At 41.7% G+C, this 16,213-nt stretch overlaps 1 protein-coding gene across 7 annotated transcripts in view; it reads left to right on the forward strand.

The window, feature by feature from the left end:
• The window catches only part of ABTB3 (ankyrin repeat and BTB domain containing 3), a 236,859-nt gene that overhangs the window by 204,970 nt on the left and 15,676 nt on the right, over positions 1 to 16,213 (forward strand). For 4 of the 7 annotated variants that reach the window (XR_014160678.1, XM_081878365.1, XM_081878366.1 and 1 more), the window contains 7 exons: positions 579 to 757; positions 3,036 to 3,107; positions 8,096 to 8,201; positions 9,853 to 9,955; positions 11,961 to 12,042; positions 13,244 to 13,312; positions 14,993 to 15,106. Coding sequence is in view for 6 of the 7 variants with exons in the window: in XM_081878365.1 (XP_081734491.1) it covers positions 579 to 757; positions 3,036 to 3,107; positions 8,096 to 8,201; positions 9,853 to 9,955; positions 11,961 to 12,042; positions 13,244 to 13,312; positions 14,993 to 15,106 (725 nt within the window). In the remaining variant the exon portion in view is untranslated. Of the gene's footprint in view, positions 1 to 578; positions 758 to 3,035; positions 3,108 to 4,118; positions 4,311 to 8,095; positions 8,202 to 9,852; positions 9,956 to 11,960; positions 12,043 to 13,243; positions 13,313 to 14,992; positions 15,107 to 16,213 lie in introns of those variants that run through there. The other 3 variants (XM_081878367.1, XM_081878369.1, XM_081878370.1) reach the window with 2 other exon arrangements.

Raw genomic sequence — 16,213 nt, forward strand, 5'->3', positions numbered from 1 at the left:
GCAGAAAAGCAATGATTTATTAGTACTAGGAGTCACCAATCTGAAAGCAGCTGAGACATAAAAAACATATGGGGGTTTATAGCTCATGGGAGAATGTTGACGAGTGTCAGTTCCAGGTGGGGGTTTTTTGTATGTGCGTGCAAGATGCTGTCAGTGTGCCCACCTCCCACTGAGTTTGTACACTTCCTTCTCACCATCACTGTTGTCGCTGCCTGTTCACTTGCCTCTTCCACTCAACATCCTCTCCCCAAGGGAGAGGTGGGTCTTTCTGCATGTTCTTTTTTCTCATTTTTCTGCTTGTTTGCTTGGAAAGGCCAATTGAAAACAGTAGCAACAGTAAAAAAGAGGAGCGACAGGCCCAGGAGGTTCTAAGGCTTGACAGTGGGCCCCCAAATGAGGTGTGGGCTTTGACAGGTGCCCAGTGAGGCCAACTGCTAATGGTGATCCCAGCAGAGGAAACAGAATAGGTGGGATGGAATTCAAAATGTAGTCCAGCATAAGATCTCCATGTCGTTAATCTAAACCTGGGTATTTAAGATATGTGCAAATCTTTAAGATAACTTTAAATTTTTATACAGGTGTCCCATGGACTCTGCATACATGGTTAGAGTCCTTGCGAACTGCCTTTCAGCAACACAGAAGACCACTCATACAATGCTTGCTGAAAGAATTTAAATCTATTCAAGAGGAAGAATACACTGAAGAACTTGTCACGCAAGGGTTGCCTTTGATGTTTGAGATCTTGAAGGCAAGCAAGGTGGGTGAAACTGGCATTATTACGCCACAATTGGGATATATTACTGTTATTATTTATTACTGCACTGCTCTTCTGTACGTAAAACACTCAAAAGTGGCTTAGAAAACAAAATGCCCAGATAAAAATATTAAACTATAATAAGAACATTACATCACTAAAACCATCACAATTTGAGTGCAGAACAGTCTTTACATTAGCAAATGATCAAATGTTCAATGCTTGTTGAAATAAAAAAAGTTTTCAGCTGAAGTCGCCCTGCTAAGATAGTATGCAGATCCATGTAGGACTGGGAGCAACTGTTAGCCAGTGTCAGCAATACTGGGCTGGATGGACCCATATTCTGGCTCCATGGAAGGCAGCTTTCTGTGTCCCTAATTCAGTGAAGGGCACAAGAAGAGGAAGGAGTAGGGAGGGAAGAACATGCGAACACAGCTGTCTTTCTCATAATGCTAAGCCATAGATTCGGGTCTGAGCCACTAAGGACAGATCTACACCATACATTTCAAGCACATGCAGTTCACATCTAAAGCTCATGGCTTCCCCTAAAGGATGCTGGGAACTATAATGTTTTAAGGGGGTTAATGATTGTAGCTCTGCCAGAGGGAACTTTCAGTTCCCAGTATTCTCTGGGGGGAGTAATGTGCTTTAAATGTGTATTGCATATGCTTTAACTGTATGGTGTGGAGCTGCCCTTAGACATAGTCAATTTCGCGAATGCATAAAAGCAACACTGTCGCTTTAAAAAGAGAGAGCCAGTGCTCTCCATCCACTGCAAGGATAGCTTAATGTTCACACTCATGGTGAGCTCAAGAGCCGACAGAAGCCAAGTCCTTGCGGTAAAAGTGAGAGTCATGCAGGTCAGGCAATAAAATACAGGCAAGGGAGGCTGATATCCAAAGGAGCTGAGATGTTAGTTTAATCTAGCTGACTACTTAGAATGGTCCAAGAAGGGAATTGTGTGTGTGTGTGTGTGAGAGAGAGAGTTTTCAGATCAAATGAATTACTTTCCCCATATTTGTTTTCCTCCCTTTAAGGTTTTTGAGATGAGTTGATATGACCTATTTGGCTTTTAAAAACACTCCTTACATGTTTACTAGGAATTTTTTTCCAGGCCCATTTTGAATTTCATGCCAAAGAGTTTGATACAGGCGTATGTTCACAAATTTTGAATATTTCCTTTAAACAAATACTAAATAGTTGTTTTTTTTAAATGCAGTAATTTGACAAGGGTATGTATAAGTATTGTTAGAGATATGAAACACACACACATATACACACACGTAGGGAAATTGGAGATAAACTTTGTTTCACTATATATAAACTAAAAAAAAGGGGGGTAAAGGACCCCTGACAGTTAAGGGCAGTCACAGATGACTCTGGGATTGCGGCACTCATCTCGCTCTATAGGCTGAGAGAGCTGGTGTTTGTCCACAGGCAGTTTTTCTGGGTCATGTGGCCAGCATGACTAAGCCGTTTCTTGCGCAACAGAACATCGAAACTAGAGCAGCGCATGGAAACGCCATTTACCTTCCCACCAGAGCGGTGGCTGATATCTACTTGCACTTTTTGGTGTGCTTTCAAATTGCTAGGTTGGCAGGAGCTGGATCTGAGCAACGGGAGCTCACCCCGGTGTGGGGATTCGAACCACCGACCTTCTGACCGGCAAGCCCAAGAGGCTCAGTGGTTTAGACCACAGCACCACCCGTGTTCCTTATATATATAAAAACTAGGTAACACAATACAGTGGAATCTTGGCTTTCAAGCATCTTGGAAGCTGAACAATTCGGAACCTGAATGCCTAAAACCCAGAAGTGAATGTTTCTGTTTTCGAACGTGCCTCGGAAGTCGAATGGCTTCTGAGGTGCATTTCTCCAATCTCTCGATGGAATTTTCCGACCACCCATTGTGCTTCGGTTGTCAAACGTTTTGGAAGTCGAACAGTCTTCCAGAATGGATTACATTCGACAGCAGAGGCACTGCTGTAGAATAGAAGATAAGGAAAGGCTTCATTAAGTTCTGTGCATGTGGAAGGAAATAAATTGTGCCAGGAGGAGGGGGATGAGTAGCATTTTTTCTGAGCTTTTGCATCTCTATTTACCAAATCAAATAAAAAAGACAAGTTTATAAAATTTCAGTGAACAGGGAAGGATGGATTGAACCCCTTCCCTCTGCTTAAGGTGTGAATTCTCCCCTGAGGTAGATTTATTCTAAATGCTGGTGACTGTTGTGGCGTGTAGCATTACCTTTCATCACTTTCAGTACCTCTGTGTTAAAACAGTTCAGAATAACCTGGACCCGAAGTCTCCATAAATGTGCATCTTGCATTCTCCATATGAGAAGTGAACATCAGGTACACCAATGTGGCATGCTAATATAACATGCAATTAACTTCTGTCACAGAAAATATAGTGCAGCAGCATGGATTTATCTGGAAACTAACCTTGGATTACCCTGCACTTAAATCCTTAATCATAATATCTCCCAAAGGGATATTTCAACAGTGGTTTCACGAAGACCCCTGCTGTTTTTCATAACAAGGAAATGCTTGCTGAGACTTCCTGTGTTGGAATAAGAATGTACTTATTCTAGGACTTGTATGCCCTCTTCTGGTCTGATACTCATAGACCTCAGACTATGTTCTTAAATCTGAGCTTTTGCTACACAGGTTTTAAAAATCCTTTCAAAAGAGAGTCATGTCATTCCTCCCAGCAACAATTTATGCATCACCTCTGATTAATCGTGCTTTGTTGTGGAAGACCCTTAGCTCAACTCTAACTAACATAAAAAGAAATAAATCAATTTTGTCAAACTATTCATTGCGTCTAGCTGTTACTACCAACCTCTTGGTGTTCCCTCGCTCACAAATGTTGACTAACGTTAATGATGTATGTGCTTCTTAATAATGTACAAGTAATCTTACAAAGCGACGCTTAATCAGTTTTCATGGAGCTCATACATGATTTGAACCCGAAGAAAACCCAGCGCAAAGAGAACTAGAGGGAATCAGGGCAGGCTGCCTTTTTAGAACTAAAAAAATGTCCGGGGTAGAGAAGGATGATGTGACGCCATCTGTAGAAACCTAGGATGCTTCCAGACTACCACTGTTTTCAGGTGGGATTCAATTATATACCAGCAAATTCAGGTTAAACAGTTATAGATGATTGGGAGATCCTTGATAATACACCCATGTCCCCAAAATATTGGTATTTGGGGTGATAAGAAATGTGGCAAGAAAATGCAGTGGAAAGTGTGTGATGGTGCTTGATGCAACATCATATGCAACATCATATAATCTTCCTGGAAGCAAATCGGGATGGATGCTCATTAAATAGCCAGTGGCATCTAATCTCCCTGCAAACAGGTCAGAATGAATGCTCAAGAAAGAGGTTATCTGGAAGCACCGTCAGCAACAGGATATTGCTCAAGTGTTGAATGAGTTACCGCTGGATAAGGAAAAGATTGTCATCCGAAGAGTCTTACACAAGGGCGGGGGAATGACAATAATAATCCCACATTTGTTGGTATTGTTTAATCTTACAAGAATAAGCTGGAAAAGCTAAATAGATACTTTGTGTGATAGCTGTTCAAAGATCAAACTATGGAGTGTCTTATATTTAGGACAATACATTTCCTAGCCTTGTGCCATGTTTGTTAGCATTACCAATTTCTCAACATCTCTTCACTTCAGACTTCAGTCTAGACACTTTACCCATTCATTTTTAAGTAAGCAGGGACCATCAGCCAGTGGTGGACCATGTCCAAAGATCCTAGTTTCAAATACTCTCAGACAGTAGGGCTGCCAAAGACCTCTGTAGCCGAGAGGAACTTGCCTTGGAGTCCTGCTGCCTGTTGAAGCAGACAGTATGATTTGGCTTAAGGCAAGCTGCACAATAAGAATTCATGTGCAGTTCATATATTTTCTCACACTGAACATTGGATAAACCTGGGACAGGAAGATGGGAATCTGCCTTAAACTGAATTATTTGGTCCATATAGTACAGTATAGTTTGCACTGGCTGGCACAGGTCTCCGTGATTTCAGACTGGGGCCCTTTGTGGCTGTGGCCCGGGCCCCTGGCTTGAAAATTGGGGGAGCCTTGTCCCACCCACCCCTGCCACCCCAGATGGCATCCCTGATGCACAGTCTCCTTCTTTCCTTTCTGTAATGTATTTAAAACATTTGACTGCCTCTTCCTCTTGGCAGAAAAGGCAGAAAAGAACCAATGTGGGAATGAGAAGGCAGCACCTCCAAGGCAGGCACCAATTCTAATTTATTCTCTGTTACAAAGTGTTGGATTTTTATTTTTTACTGTGCCATTAAAGGATTGCAATTAAAATACATTAGGTGAAATAAATTAGAATTTAGTGCTTCTCAGAGACTCTCCCTTCCTCTCCAATTAGGTAACCTTTTGCTTTGGCTGGCGCCCAAGCCTTGGATTACTTAACCTGGAGCAGGTCTACCAACAAGCTCGGCAGAGAGGAGCAAAGTGATCACAAGCTTCCTGACTTACCTTATCTTGTGGCAGTCTGTTTCTTTAAGCCAGGGATAGCCGACATGATGGTGTTGCGGGACTCCAACTCCCATCATGCATCACCATTTGTCATGTTGGCTGGGCCAGATGGGAGTTGGAGTTCAATAACATCTGGAGGTCACTCCAGATTTCTTTATTTTTACTGCAGCTTCCCTTATCCTCAGCCAGCATGGCCAAGTGACTGGGGATTAGGGGAGTTGTTGTCCAAAACATTTGGAGGGGACACCAAATTGGGAATGAATGCTTAAAGCAGTGGAGTGCAGCAAGGTAAGGTAGGCAAGAAGGTATCATTTTCCATCCTTCTTTAAATATGAATGGGGCAGAGGATGGTGCTGCCCCATCACATATAGTTTGGCTCCTTAGCTGGACACTAACTTAACTGGGGTAGTTTTTTTTAATGCTTCTCACTGTTAAGCATGTGACACTTGACATATAAAATAGAGGGCTGGGTAGGAACCTTTCTCTCTTAAAGATTCATTTTCCACAAGTGAGGATATTTTATGTGGGCGAGTATTTCAGCAGCAGACTCTGTGACTTGGAATCTGAAGTGGAACAATCACTCTACTATGTGATTTTCTGGCCCCTGTAAGAGTCATACATGTTTCTGTTCTTCATGTACACTGGCTCAGCCTCATCACCAAATCTAACTGCATTCACAATGGCATGCACATTTTTGTTTTGTTTTAAATTTGATGGTTTGTACAAATCACCCATTTAATGGTTTGTATTTTGCTTAGAGCAATTATTTTATGAGGCAACTAATAAATATACATTTAAAAGCATGCAATTCATCTAGCATTTTTGTGGTTTTCTTCCCTGATTTCCTAAACATACATTATGGTCATTTTACAGTATCCTCTTTCATTACACACTTCCAGGTGACAGAATGCTAACCATTTTCTCATCTTTCCCAGGAGCAGTCAGTTCCTTTGTATTCAACTTTTTCTATCCAGTCTTAGTTCATATCAGTAGATTTCTTTACAGAGTGTTCTCTTAGCTTTTAATTTCAAGATCACCATTTGATTTCAAAATGTTCCTAGCACATGGAGTCTAATTTAGTGTTTGCTCTGTAAGTGAAACTGAATATCTTTCTGCCTATTCCTAACAATCCCTGTGCAGGATTACTGTGTGTTAGGTGACCTTTTCTAGCTGTAAGTCTTGCTTGCTTCAAGATTCCTCTGAAGGAAAATGTAGAAGATACTGGATTTCTGGTGGCATTATATCAGGAGAAAGTATGACTAAAAGTCTGCCCTTGGCTCTGTGTGATCAGTTCCCATTGATGTCAAGTTACATATACTTCCTCCACAAAAGACTACAATTTGGCCTTTCTTTTTAACACCTGCAGATTTTCTGGGCTTCTCAGGAGCCCATGGCAATACACTTCAGTTTTATTTTATCGTTTCTCATAACTAGAAACCATTGTTTTGTTGTTTCTCATAGCTAGAAACCATTGTTTGATTATCAGGCACCAATATGTCCTCAGGTGCTCACCTAGACCATGGGTAGGCAAACTAAGGTCCAGGGGGCCGGATCCGTCCCAGTCACCTTCTAAATCTGGCCTGTGGACGGTCTGGGAATCAGCGTGTTTTTACATGAGTAGAATGTGTCCTTTTATTTGAAATTCAACTCTGGGTTATTTGCGAGGCATAGGAATTCGTTCTTTTCCCCCCTTCAAAATGTAGTCCAGCCCCCCACAAGATCTGAGGGACAGTGGACCGGCCCCCTGCTGAAAAAGTTTGCTGACCCCTGCCCTATTCCATTGCAGTAGCACATTTAGAAAACATGGTCATAGGCCTTTCTGGACAGGTTGGGTTTCTCTACCCAGAGCAGTGGCATGTCCTTTTTGGCTTATGAACATAGGAAGCTATCCATTTGTCCCAGAATTGCCTATATCAGTGTCTCCCCACCTGTGAGTCATGACTTGCAAGTAGGCCGTGTAGCCTGTGCAGATGGGTTGCAAGCTTTATAAGTAAATTCAATATAATTATAGCTTGTAATCCCTAATTGGTATGATAAATACCTCTTAACAGCTTTTTGTTTTGTTGGCATATTATAATGTTGTGTTGACACCTATAACCAAACTTCGGAAATGCTTGAGTCTTACATTTTAATGCTTGGGGACTGCTCTTTGGTGGCAGAAAAGTCCAAAATTCATGTGACAGTAAATTGATGGGCGACCATACCAAGTAAATTTGGACTTGTGGGTTACCATACCAAAAAAGTTGGAAGCCTTTGGTCTACACTAACTGACAATGGCTGCCTAGGGCCTTAGATTCAGACAAAGGTCTTTCACATCACCCTTGAATGGAGACATCTGGAATTAAAGCATAAACCATACCATTAACTTATGATCCTGTCCAGGTAGGTTTTCTCAGTTAATGCCTTCAGGGATGTAGCCTTGAATACGTAGGCTTCACATGCTGCAGTTTCAGTACACTTATCTGAGAGTACACAGACCTTTACAGCCTCTACAGGAAGTGTAGGATAATTCAGAAATCCTACAATTCTCTGCAGCCTTGTCATGTTTTAACCGAGTGCCACTCTAGATATTCTAGAGTCTAGATATAACCACTGTTATATGGATTAGTTGATTTTAGGAGCAGCGGGGGAACCTAATAATGTCCCAGAGCAGTTGTTTGAGATGATGACAGAGAAAGTTAGAATATCAGCAAAGGTTTGCATGCTCACATTTTCTGGAATCCATGAGCATATGCTAGTCATTCAGCTAACTCCCCAAAGTGACTCTTCTGATCTTCAAGTTATATTTGCATTTAGTGTTTATTTTGTTGTATTGTTGTTTGTTTTAGAATGAAGTGATTAGTCAACAACTGGCTGTCATATTCACTCATTGCTATGGACCCTATCCTATTCCTAAGCTTGTTGAAATCAAACGCAAGCAGACATCTCGTTTAGGTAAGTGTACTGTGAGTTGTAGAACATGTGTGGCACGGTCTGTTGATCCGCACTGTTTTGCAACGCACATTTGGTTCATTGAGGTTTGGTCACTGGGGGAAACCAAGATAAATAACAGAAGTATAGGATCATATAGACATGCTTAATCATGATGGACATCGCATACAGTTAGAAATCAGAAGGGACCATTAAATCAGAAGGACCATCTGCACTCAGCCACATGCATACATAAGGGACAGCATCCATTCATGATCATGCCTTTATACATGAAATACACATGGTTTGGCTAGACAGAAAGGCACACCAGTTGTTCTGCAGCTGTCCTTTCCTTCGGAGGTCACCAAAGCTTGAGGATTGATGTCTTCCAGAAAACTGAAATTTTGTCATCTAGACATTGCCACCCAAAATTTAGAATTTCACACCAAAATCCAAGTTTTGAAATGTGCAATATTTGGAATGCAGATAGCTAGGTTTTTTTCATTGTTATGAATGGTGGAGGTGGTAGAGAGAAAGAAAATGTCCTTGTCATTATACCCTAGAACCTGATGTCCTCTGATACAATTGTTAGGCAGTAAGTTCAGAATTGACAACACGTAACTTGTGGAATTCACTGACACATGCTGTGGTCGTAGCTACTAGCTTAAACTGATTTTTAACAGAGTAATCCTGTACTCACAACATGCTGGGATCAGAGCAATGCTACCACTACACTGGAATTCGTATTGTAAGAGCATTGTGCTTTGTGTTGTTACCTTGTTGTGGATCTGAGGGCTCTCCCATACTTCCGCTTGTCCCATGCCGAAAACACAGTTTTCCACTTGACCCACACTTTCTAGGCATGGGTCTGAGCTATTTACCCCTTTCCCAAGGAAAACTCACTCTTTAGTGCTAAATTGGAGCAAATGTCAATCTGGAGAAAACCCGAGTTGCTGTTTGCTCCAATTGCACACTAAAGAGCAATTTTCCCCAGGGGAAAGCAGTGGGGCAAGAGGAAGTATGGCTAAGCCCTGAGATAGAACATTGGATATATAAGGAAGAAAATCTTTAACCAGGAAGCCTAGTACTTTTCATTTAACACTCTCATTACAATCAGTGAAGGTGATGGTTATGACTGCGGTCCTATTTTGGGTCTTTGTCAATTATGACACCACTGTGTTGTCAAACAGAACAAATTAAAGCAATTGTCCATGCTAATGTGGGCACAAGTGGGCACAGTCTTGTTAATGATGGAAAGGTGCATCAGATTTAAAGATCTGTTTACATAGCTGTGGACGTTTAAAGATAATGGTCTAAAAAGGAACCCAAATCTTCCCTAGATTGTCACTATTTTGCCTGAGGGACTTAGTTGCATACCAGCAAATTTAGGTTTGTACAGTTACAGGGGATTAAAGTACTCTGATACAAACTCACTTGTAAATATATATATATTAGAATTGATTTTTTTTATTATTAAAAAGTGACAAGAAAATGGATGACAAAGTGTGGGATAACAATTGATAGAAAGTTATCCAAACTCCACACAGACAAATCAGAATGAATCTCAATAAAGGCACATGCCTCTCTCAGGCAGCTATCAGGATCAAGCACACCTGTGTTTTACCTTACTCCCAACTAAAATGTCTTCCCACTCATTTTTGTTTTGTGATTCCAGATCCTCATTTTCTTAACAATAAGGAAATGTCAGATGTTACGTTCCTTGTAGAAGGAAGACCCTTTTATGCGCACAGAGTATTATTATTTACTGCATCCCCAAGGTAAATATATGTATTTGTAAATAAACCTGATGAAACCTAATTTGAGTATCAGGGAGAATACAAAGCAGGAAGCATTTATAGGTTATACAACAGGAGCTTGCAGTGAAAGTTGTATTTTAGCAAGAGAGAACGCATCATAAGCTGCAGAGGTTCCCTGCGGATGGTACCTTGGAAGTTCAGAAAGGGACAAGCTTTGGGGCTGTAAATGTATAGGCTAGTAGAAAGATCTGTTGGGAACAAGAATTGGACTTCAAAGTAGGGGAGGAAAGTTTGCATAGAGGAGAGGTGGGTTATATATGTTATTCAGAGTTGCCAAACTGTTTTCCTGCAGCAGAAAGTACATCTGCTGAAATCCCCTCATTTACACAACTGTTTATGGTGCAGAGGACCTGTCTTCTATTCTATCTGACCAACAGTGCAGGAGCCTAGCTTCCAGTGGCTTGTCAAAATAAAAGAGTGCTGGCTGGTCTCTAAATGGAGATGTAAGCTTGAGCAGAAAGCCTCTAGGGCCATCCCAGAGGAAGCCCTGCTCCTAGGGGATAGCAATCAACCACCCAAGAGGTCTTTGGTGGCTGACCTTTCATTGTGTAGAGGGAAACGTAAGGGACTCATAGCATAAATATGTAAAATGTCATATTTCCCAGGCTGCCTTTTTGTTCCCCCTGTATAATCTCCCCCCCCCAAAAAAAAAGAAATTGGACAGCTTCAGTAAAACATATTAGACCTAGAATGCAAATACTTTTCTTGCTGGATTTGCCAAATCTCTTGTTTCTGACAGCCTTGTATTTTAATCATGCAGCTGGCAACTTAGGCAGGAAGGAACTGCATGCAAGGGAGTGCATGGAATGTAGGTGCATCAGCAGGCTGGTGGGGTAGGACAGTGTTCCACCCCTTCTCTGTGCCCAGCTTAGAAACCCAACAGGACTCCCAGAGAAGGGAAGCCCCCTCTGCCTTGCCCAGACTGGAAATGCAGCAGAGCGCTGCTGGAGAGGCTGAGCTCTCTTTTTCTCCTTTGCAAACCTACAGCAAGCCAGTATTTTTTTATTTTTTTGGCAGGCCAGTAACTTTTATAGGCAGTTTTACAAGGCTGTTTTAAAGCTTTCTGCCTGCCAATAAGTTTCATATGGGCAGAGCTCAAAAACATTAACAGTTTGTAGGCAATATAAACAAGTCTAAGCTACTGGGGTTTTTCCAGCCTTGCATATCAGCCTCTTCTGACGTTGCCGCTTTGCTACCACTGCCAAGTGGCTGTTCCTCTGCCTTTAAGAGACACTTGATAAAGGTATGCAGAAATCAGCAAATGAGACTTTTCATGATTCTTAAATAAACATAACCACTTGCTGGTTGCTATGGATCACACTCTTACTAAAAGGGCAGCTGCAGGATACCTCAGGGACCACCTTAGCACTTAAACGTTCCTGTCCCGTTGCTGCAATTTTTAGGAGGGACACTATTTCTGGTTCCCCACATGCCTGAGGGCTGCTTCACTTCCACTAGGAAGTAAGGGTTTAAGTCCAGTAGAACCTACCCTCCGGAAGTGCCTTCCTATGGTAAGCAGCAGCAACCATGTGCTTTTGACAGTTAATTGAAAACCTTTCCATTTAAGCAGGCTTCCCTTCGTATGTGACCCTGCCATTTATAACTCACTTTGGATTTTTTAAAAATGTTATATTTTAAGTATTTTTTATTATTTCTTGCATTATATACTACTTGATGTGTGCCTCTCTGGTGTTCTTTCGAAGTTTGTCCATATAAATAAATGCAGGGAGCAGCTCAAGAACTGACAACCATCAGCTTGGTACAATTTTTTTGAATTGCGTTTAGTACCCCAATCCTAGAATGCTGTCACTGTGTACTTGAGTGACATCTTTGTTATGCTGACATAATATTGTGCTGGCGTTCAAGCTGGTAGCCGCCAGCCCATGAATTTTTTTGATGGCATATTATTCTCACAATCTGTCCTGAAAAATAACAAAAATCAGTGTGTTTGAATATTTTTGCGTAGGTTTAAAGCCCTCTTGTCCAGCAAACCTGCATCTGACAGCACTTGCATTGAAATCAGTTATGTGAAGTATCCCATTTTCCAGGTAAAGTTCAATACACTGCGGTGTCTTTGTATAATAAGCCAATGGTAATTTGCGGGAGAGAAAAAACATAACCAGTTGGAAGCCAGATCACAAGTGAATGGTGATTAACTATTTTATGGCCTATGTATGTAATCTGTGTTGCAGTGTGATATTGTGAAGAGCCAAATAAATATGAATTTTATACCAGTGTCACCCAGAGCTAAGGAAATTCTCAAACCTGAAATGATGACGATCAAGCAAACTAGAAGGGCTAGTTGCACAGGACCCTGGAGTACCCCTCCCCTGACCAGTACACCTCCTTCTCAGAGATCTGTGTAGTTCCAGAAATTTCACTAAGTAGGGGGTGATTCACACAGATTCAGGCTTATCTTTACAGCTTTCATTATAGTGGTTTCCACCCTCCTTTTCTGATATTCTAGTTCCATTGCGCTTGTTGTCTCATGGCAGGAGAAATCTGCATCTGAGTTTGACATTCCTTTTATCCCTTGCTTGTGCCTGCTCTACATTCACCAGCTTGCTAGATGTTAAGGATGCATCTAGTTCTTTTCTGTATGGAATAGACAAAGGGTGCTTTTCAGACAGGGGCTTAATTTGCAAATAGGTCATTGGTAAAAGTCTGTATTTTTTATGTACCACAAAGGGTAACTCTGGATTAAGGAAAGGAAATATGGGGTGACATTTTGATGCCAGTGATATCATGTGGACAACAAACATCTGTCTTAGAAGCACCCTTGGTCCTCACTAAGCCACAAGGATCTCCCGTCTGAGCTTGTCTTAATACCCTGCTTGTATGCACGGCAGAAGTGGGTCACAAAGATTTCCATTCAGAGACAAAAGCCCTCAGGAGCCAAAGTCTGATGTCAATAAAGGACTCCCATGTGATCCATTGCTGGCTGAGGTGCTACCTTCCTGGCCATTGTCTTGCCAAAGTAGTACATGCTCTGGTTATCTTCCACCTAGACTACTGCAATGGGATCTATGTGGGGCTACCTTTGAAGGTGACTCGGAAACTACAATTAATCCAGAATGCGGCAGCTAGACTAGTTACTAGGAGTGGCTGCCGGGACCACATAACACTGGTCCTAAAGACCTTACCACTTATTTTATCTTGTGTGCAGTAGCCCATAAATGGGGTGGGAAGAAGAAATGCAGAAACTACGCTTGCATTTTTTGTGATCTATCAATCTCTTTGTTATTTCAGCTCATAATGCAGTATCTGTACTATGGAGGTGCAGAGTCACTTCTCATTAAAAACAATGAAATAATGGAGGTAAGAGGCAGCTTGCTCTACTGGTTCATTATAAATATGCAAAGAAATAGTAAAATAAAAAAGTAGACTTCACCAATTGTGAAAGGGCTGTGATTCCACATGAAATAAATTAATGAATCAATCAATTGTCGGAAATATGAAACTGGGAGGGAATAGAAAAAGGAGAAGTTCATTCACCAGATCAAAATTCAAAGTGTAGTTCAAAGCAGGCACAAAGCCCAGTTAGTCCTCCTGTTATGTTGCCTGTGTATTTAGCCAGCATAAGAACAATAGTTTTCAAAGACTTGAAAACAGTAAGATAACATAGAAAACTGCCTTATACAAATCAGGCCAATAGTTCACATAGCCTAGTAGTTTCCCCTCTGCAGTGGTCGTGGTTTCATACAGGGTTTTAGTTTCCAACCCTTTCTGAAGATTCCTGAAATATGAACCCGGGGCCTTGTGGCCCTTCCCTTCTGCCTCTCATTCTGTCATTGCACACATATGCAGCCATATATTTTTGACCCACGGTGATCAAACAGGTTTTTCAAGCACTATAAAAATCAATGCACTATTTTTTAGCAGTGACCACGTTTTCATAGGGGGCAGGGGATAAACATGAGATTGCAGAAAGGCAGTAGACCCTGTCATTTCTGGGGTCATCTTATTTTATGCATTCATTTTGAAACCTCCACGTTTTCCTCAGTGAAGTCTGACATTTGATCTGACTGGTTTTGTAGCTTGCCATTCACCGGCAATGAGCCCTCTAGGTTTGGTCTCATCACCTCCTTTCCTCTTTGCGGTGGTCAGAGGTAAAATAGCAAGAAGAATTATCTGAATAATATGATGCAAATTTGCCTTAATTCAGCTGAGCTTCAGTTTGGGCAGCATAAAACATTTGAAAGAAAAAGAACAGGAAATGAGGTGAGGGATGAAAAAACTTAACTGCTAATTCACTCCCCTCTTGTTCCCCTCCCTCCCTCGCCCCCTCCCTTCCTCCCAGGACTCTGGTATATATTGCCACATGGCACCCATATCTCCACAGCAGTGTGAGATTTCAGGGGTTCCAGGCACTTATCCAGGGTCTGTGTTTCCGTTGGAAATGAGGCAGAGCAGAGACTGTGGTGTCTTTATGATATATGGTTTTATTTACACACATATACAACCTTAGTCTATATGGAGGGAGTGCAGAGCTTTCACATCCTGAGGGTCTTGTCTTCTCCATAAGTACAGCATTAGATTCAAAGAACAGAAAAAAGCCATCCTCTGTGTCTCTTTGTTCCAGCCTGTCATCTCCAGCTCACATGGTGTTCCGCCCCTCCTTCTTCCTCTCACTGCTAACCCTGTTTCCTCCTACATATGTCATCCAGACTTGAAATCCGAACCCTTCTTGTCCACCAACACATAGCTGGAGCAGGCACCCCATCCCTCCTTTGCCTGGCAGTCTTCACCTTCTGTTGGTGTCCTTGATGGGCCATCACTGGCCTTTGTCACCTGCTAATGGTCTATTTTAGTGACTATGGCAAGCTGTCCTGGTTTGTTAGCATAAATTAAATCCAGGGGGTTTCAGCATTTGGCACAGTTTAATCAAATATTGTTTAGTTCTAACTTTTACTAAGTTCAAGGATTATGGGTGCCCTTGCACCCACAAACTCTGGAACCAAAGCACATAACAATATTTTCTTTTCTCCTGTTTTTCAGCTTCTGTCTGCTGCTAAATTTTTCCAGCTTGAGGCATTGCAACGACACTGTGAGATCATCTGTGCAAAAAGTATCAACACAGAAAACTGTGTGGATATTTATAATCACGCCAAGGTAAAACTGCATTACTCATTTTTTAAAAGCGTTTTTATACCACCATTCATATGGTATCACAGTGTGGTGTACAATCAAATGTGGTACACTTTTTTTTTTTTTTTTTAAAGCATGCCCAACTGACAACTGAGCAGAGGATTTCTACCTCCGTGTAAATAGTGACTTTGTAGCCTAGCCAGGAACATGCTCACAAGACTGTAATGGCACGTTCCCTCCTGGCATTCACCAGGAGTGGTGTTCTAGGCAGATATACTCAAGAGTCTCTCCAGGTGTCATTGAAGAACAACATGGGCGTCTTGTATGTGATATTTTCATGTGTTGCTCTTCAATTGCAGCTCCCACAACTCCTTAAGAGTCTTCACACGACTGCCTAATTTGTCCATACACATCCCTTCTTGATTTATCTAGACAGCCATCTTTCAAATTCCTTAACTGTGTGTGAGCCTTGAGTGGGAAATCACAGCCATCGCTTTTATCATTCATGGCTTGGAGCAACAGAGCAACTGAGCTTAGGCAGGCCTAATAGAATTTCTGGTGTTTTTGTCATTGAAGGGCAAGCCTCCATTCTAAACTGCACACTTACATCCAAAGGTCCCTTCCATTTCAGCAGCAGAAATGGAAGTGTAAGTTACTGTTGAAGAAAAACAAGTCCAAATCTCTTGTCTTGCCTGCAGAACTACTTCCATGGAGGGTGGACAAACAGAAGTACACACACACACACACACACACACACACACACCACATTGCTAGACTATGGAACTTGGGACCATACCTTATAGTGATGGCCACCAGTTTTAATGGCTTTAAAAGGGAAACAGGCAAACTCATGGCGGAGAAAACTATCAATGACTGCCTGTCAGGGTGGCTGTGTTACTTCCAGTATCTGGGGCAGTATGTTTCTGAATATCAGCCCTGAGTGGGAAGAGTACTGTTGCACCCATATTCTACTTGTGGGTTTCTCATGTGCTTCTGGCTGGCCACTCTAAGAACAGAAGAATTGTTTGGTTTTCTTGGTCTGAACCAACAGGGCTCTTCTTAAGTTCTTAGGATTTCTGGCCTATAACTGTGTATAAATTTCACTAATTTTTTTTCCCTTTTCCTTTTCTT

The sequence above is a fragment of the Podarcis erhardii genome (assembly GCF_964252035.2).
Source record: "Podarcis erhardii genome assembly, chromosome: 10".
Classification (NCBI taxonomy): Eukaryota; Metazoa; Chordata; class Lepidosauria; order Squamata; family Lacertidae; genus Podarcis; species Podarcis erhardii.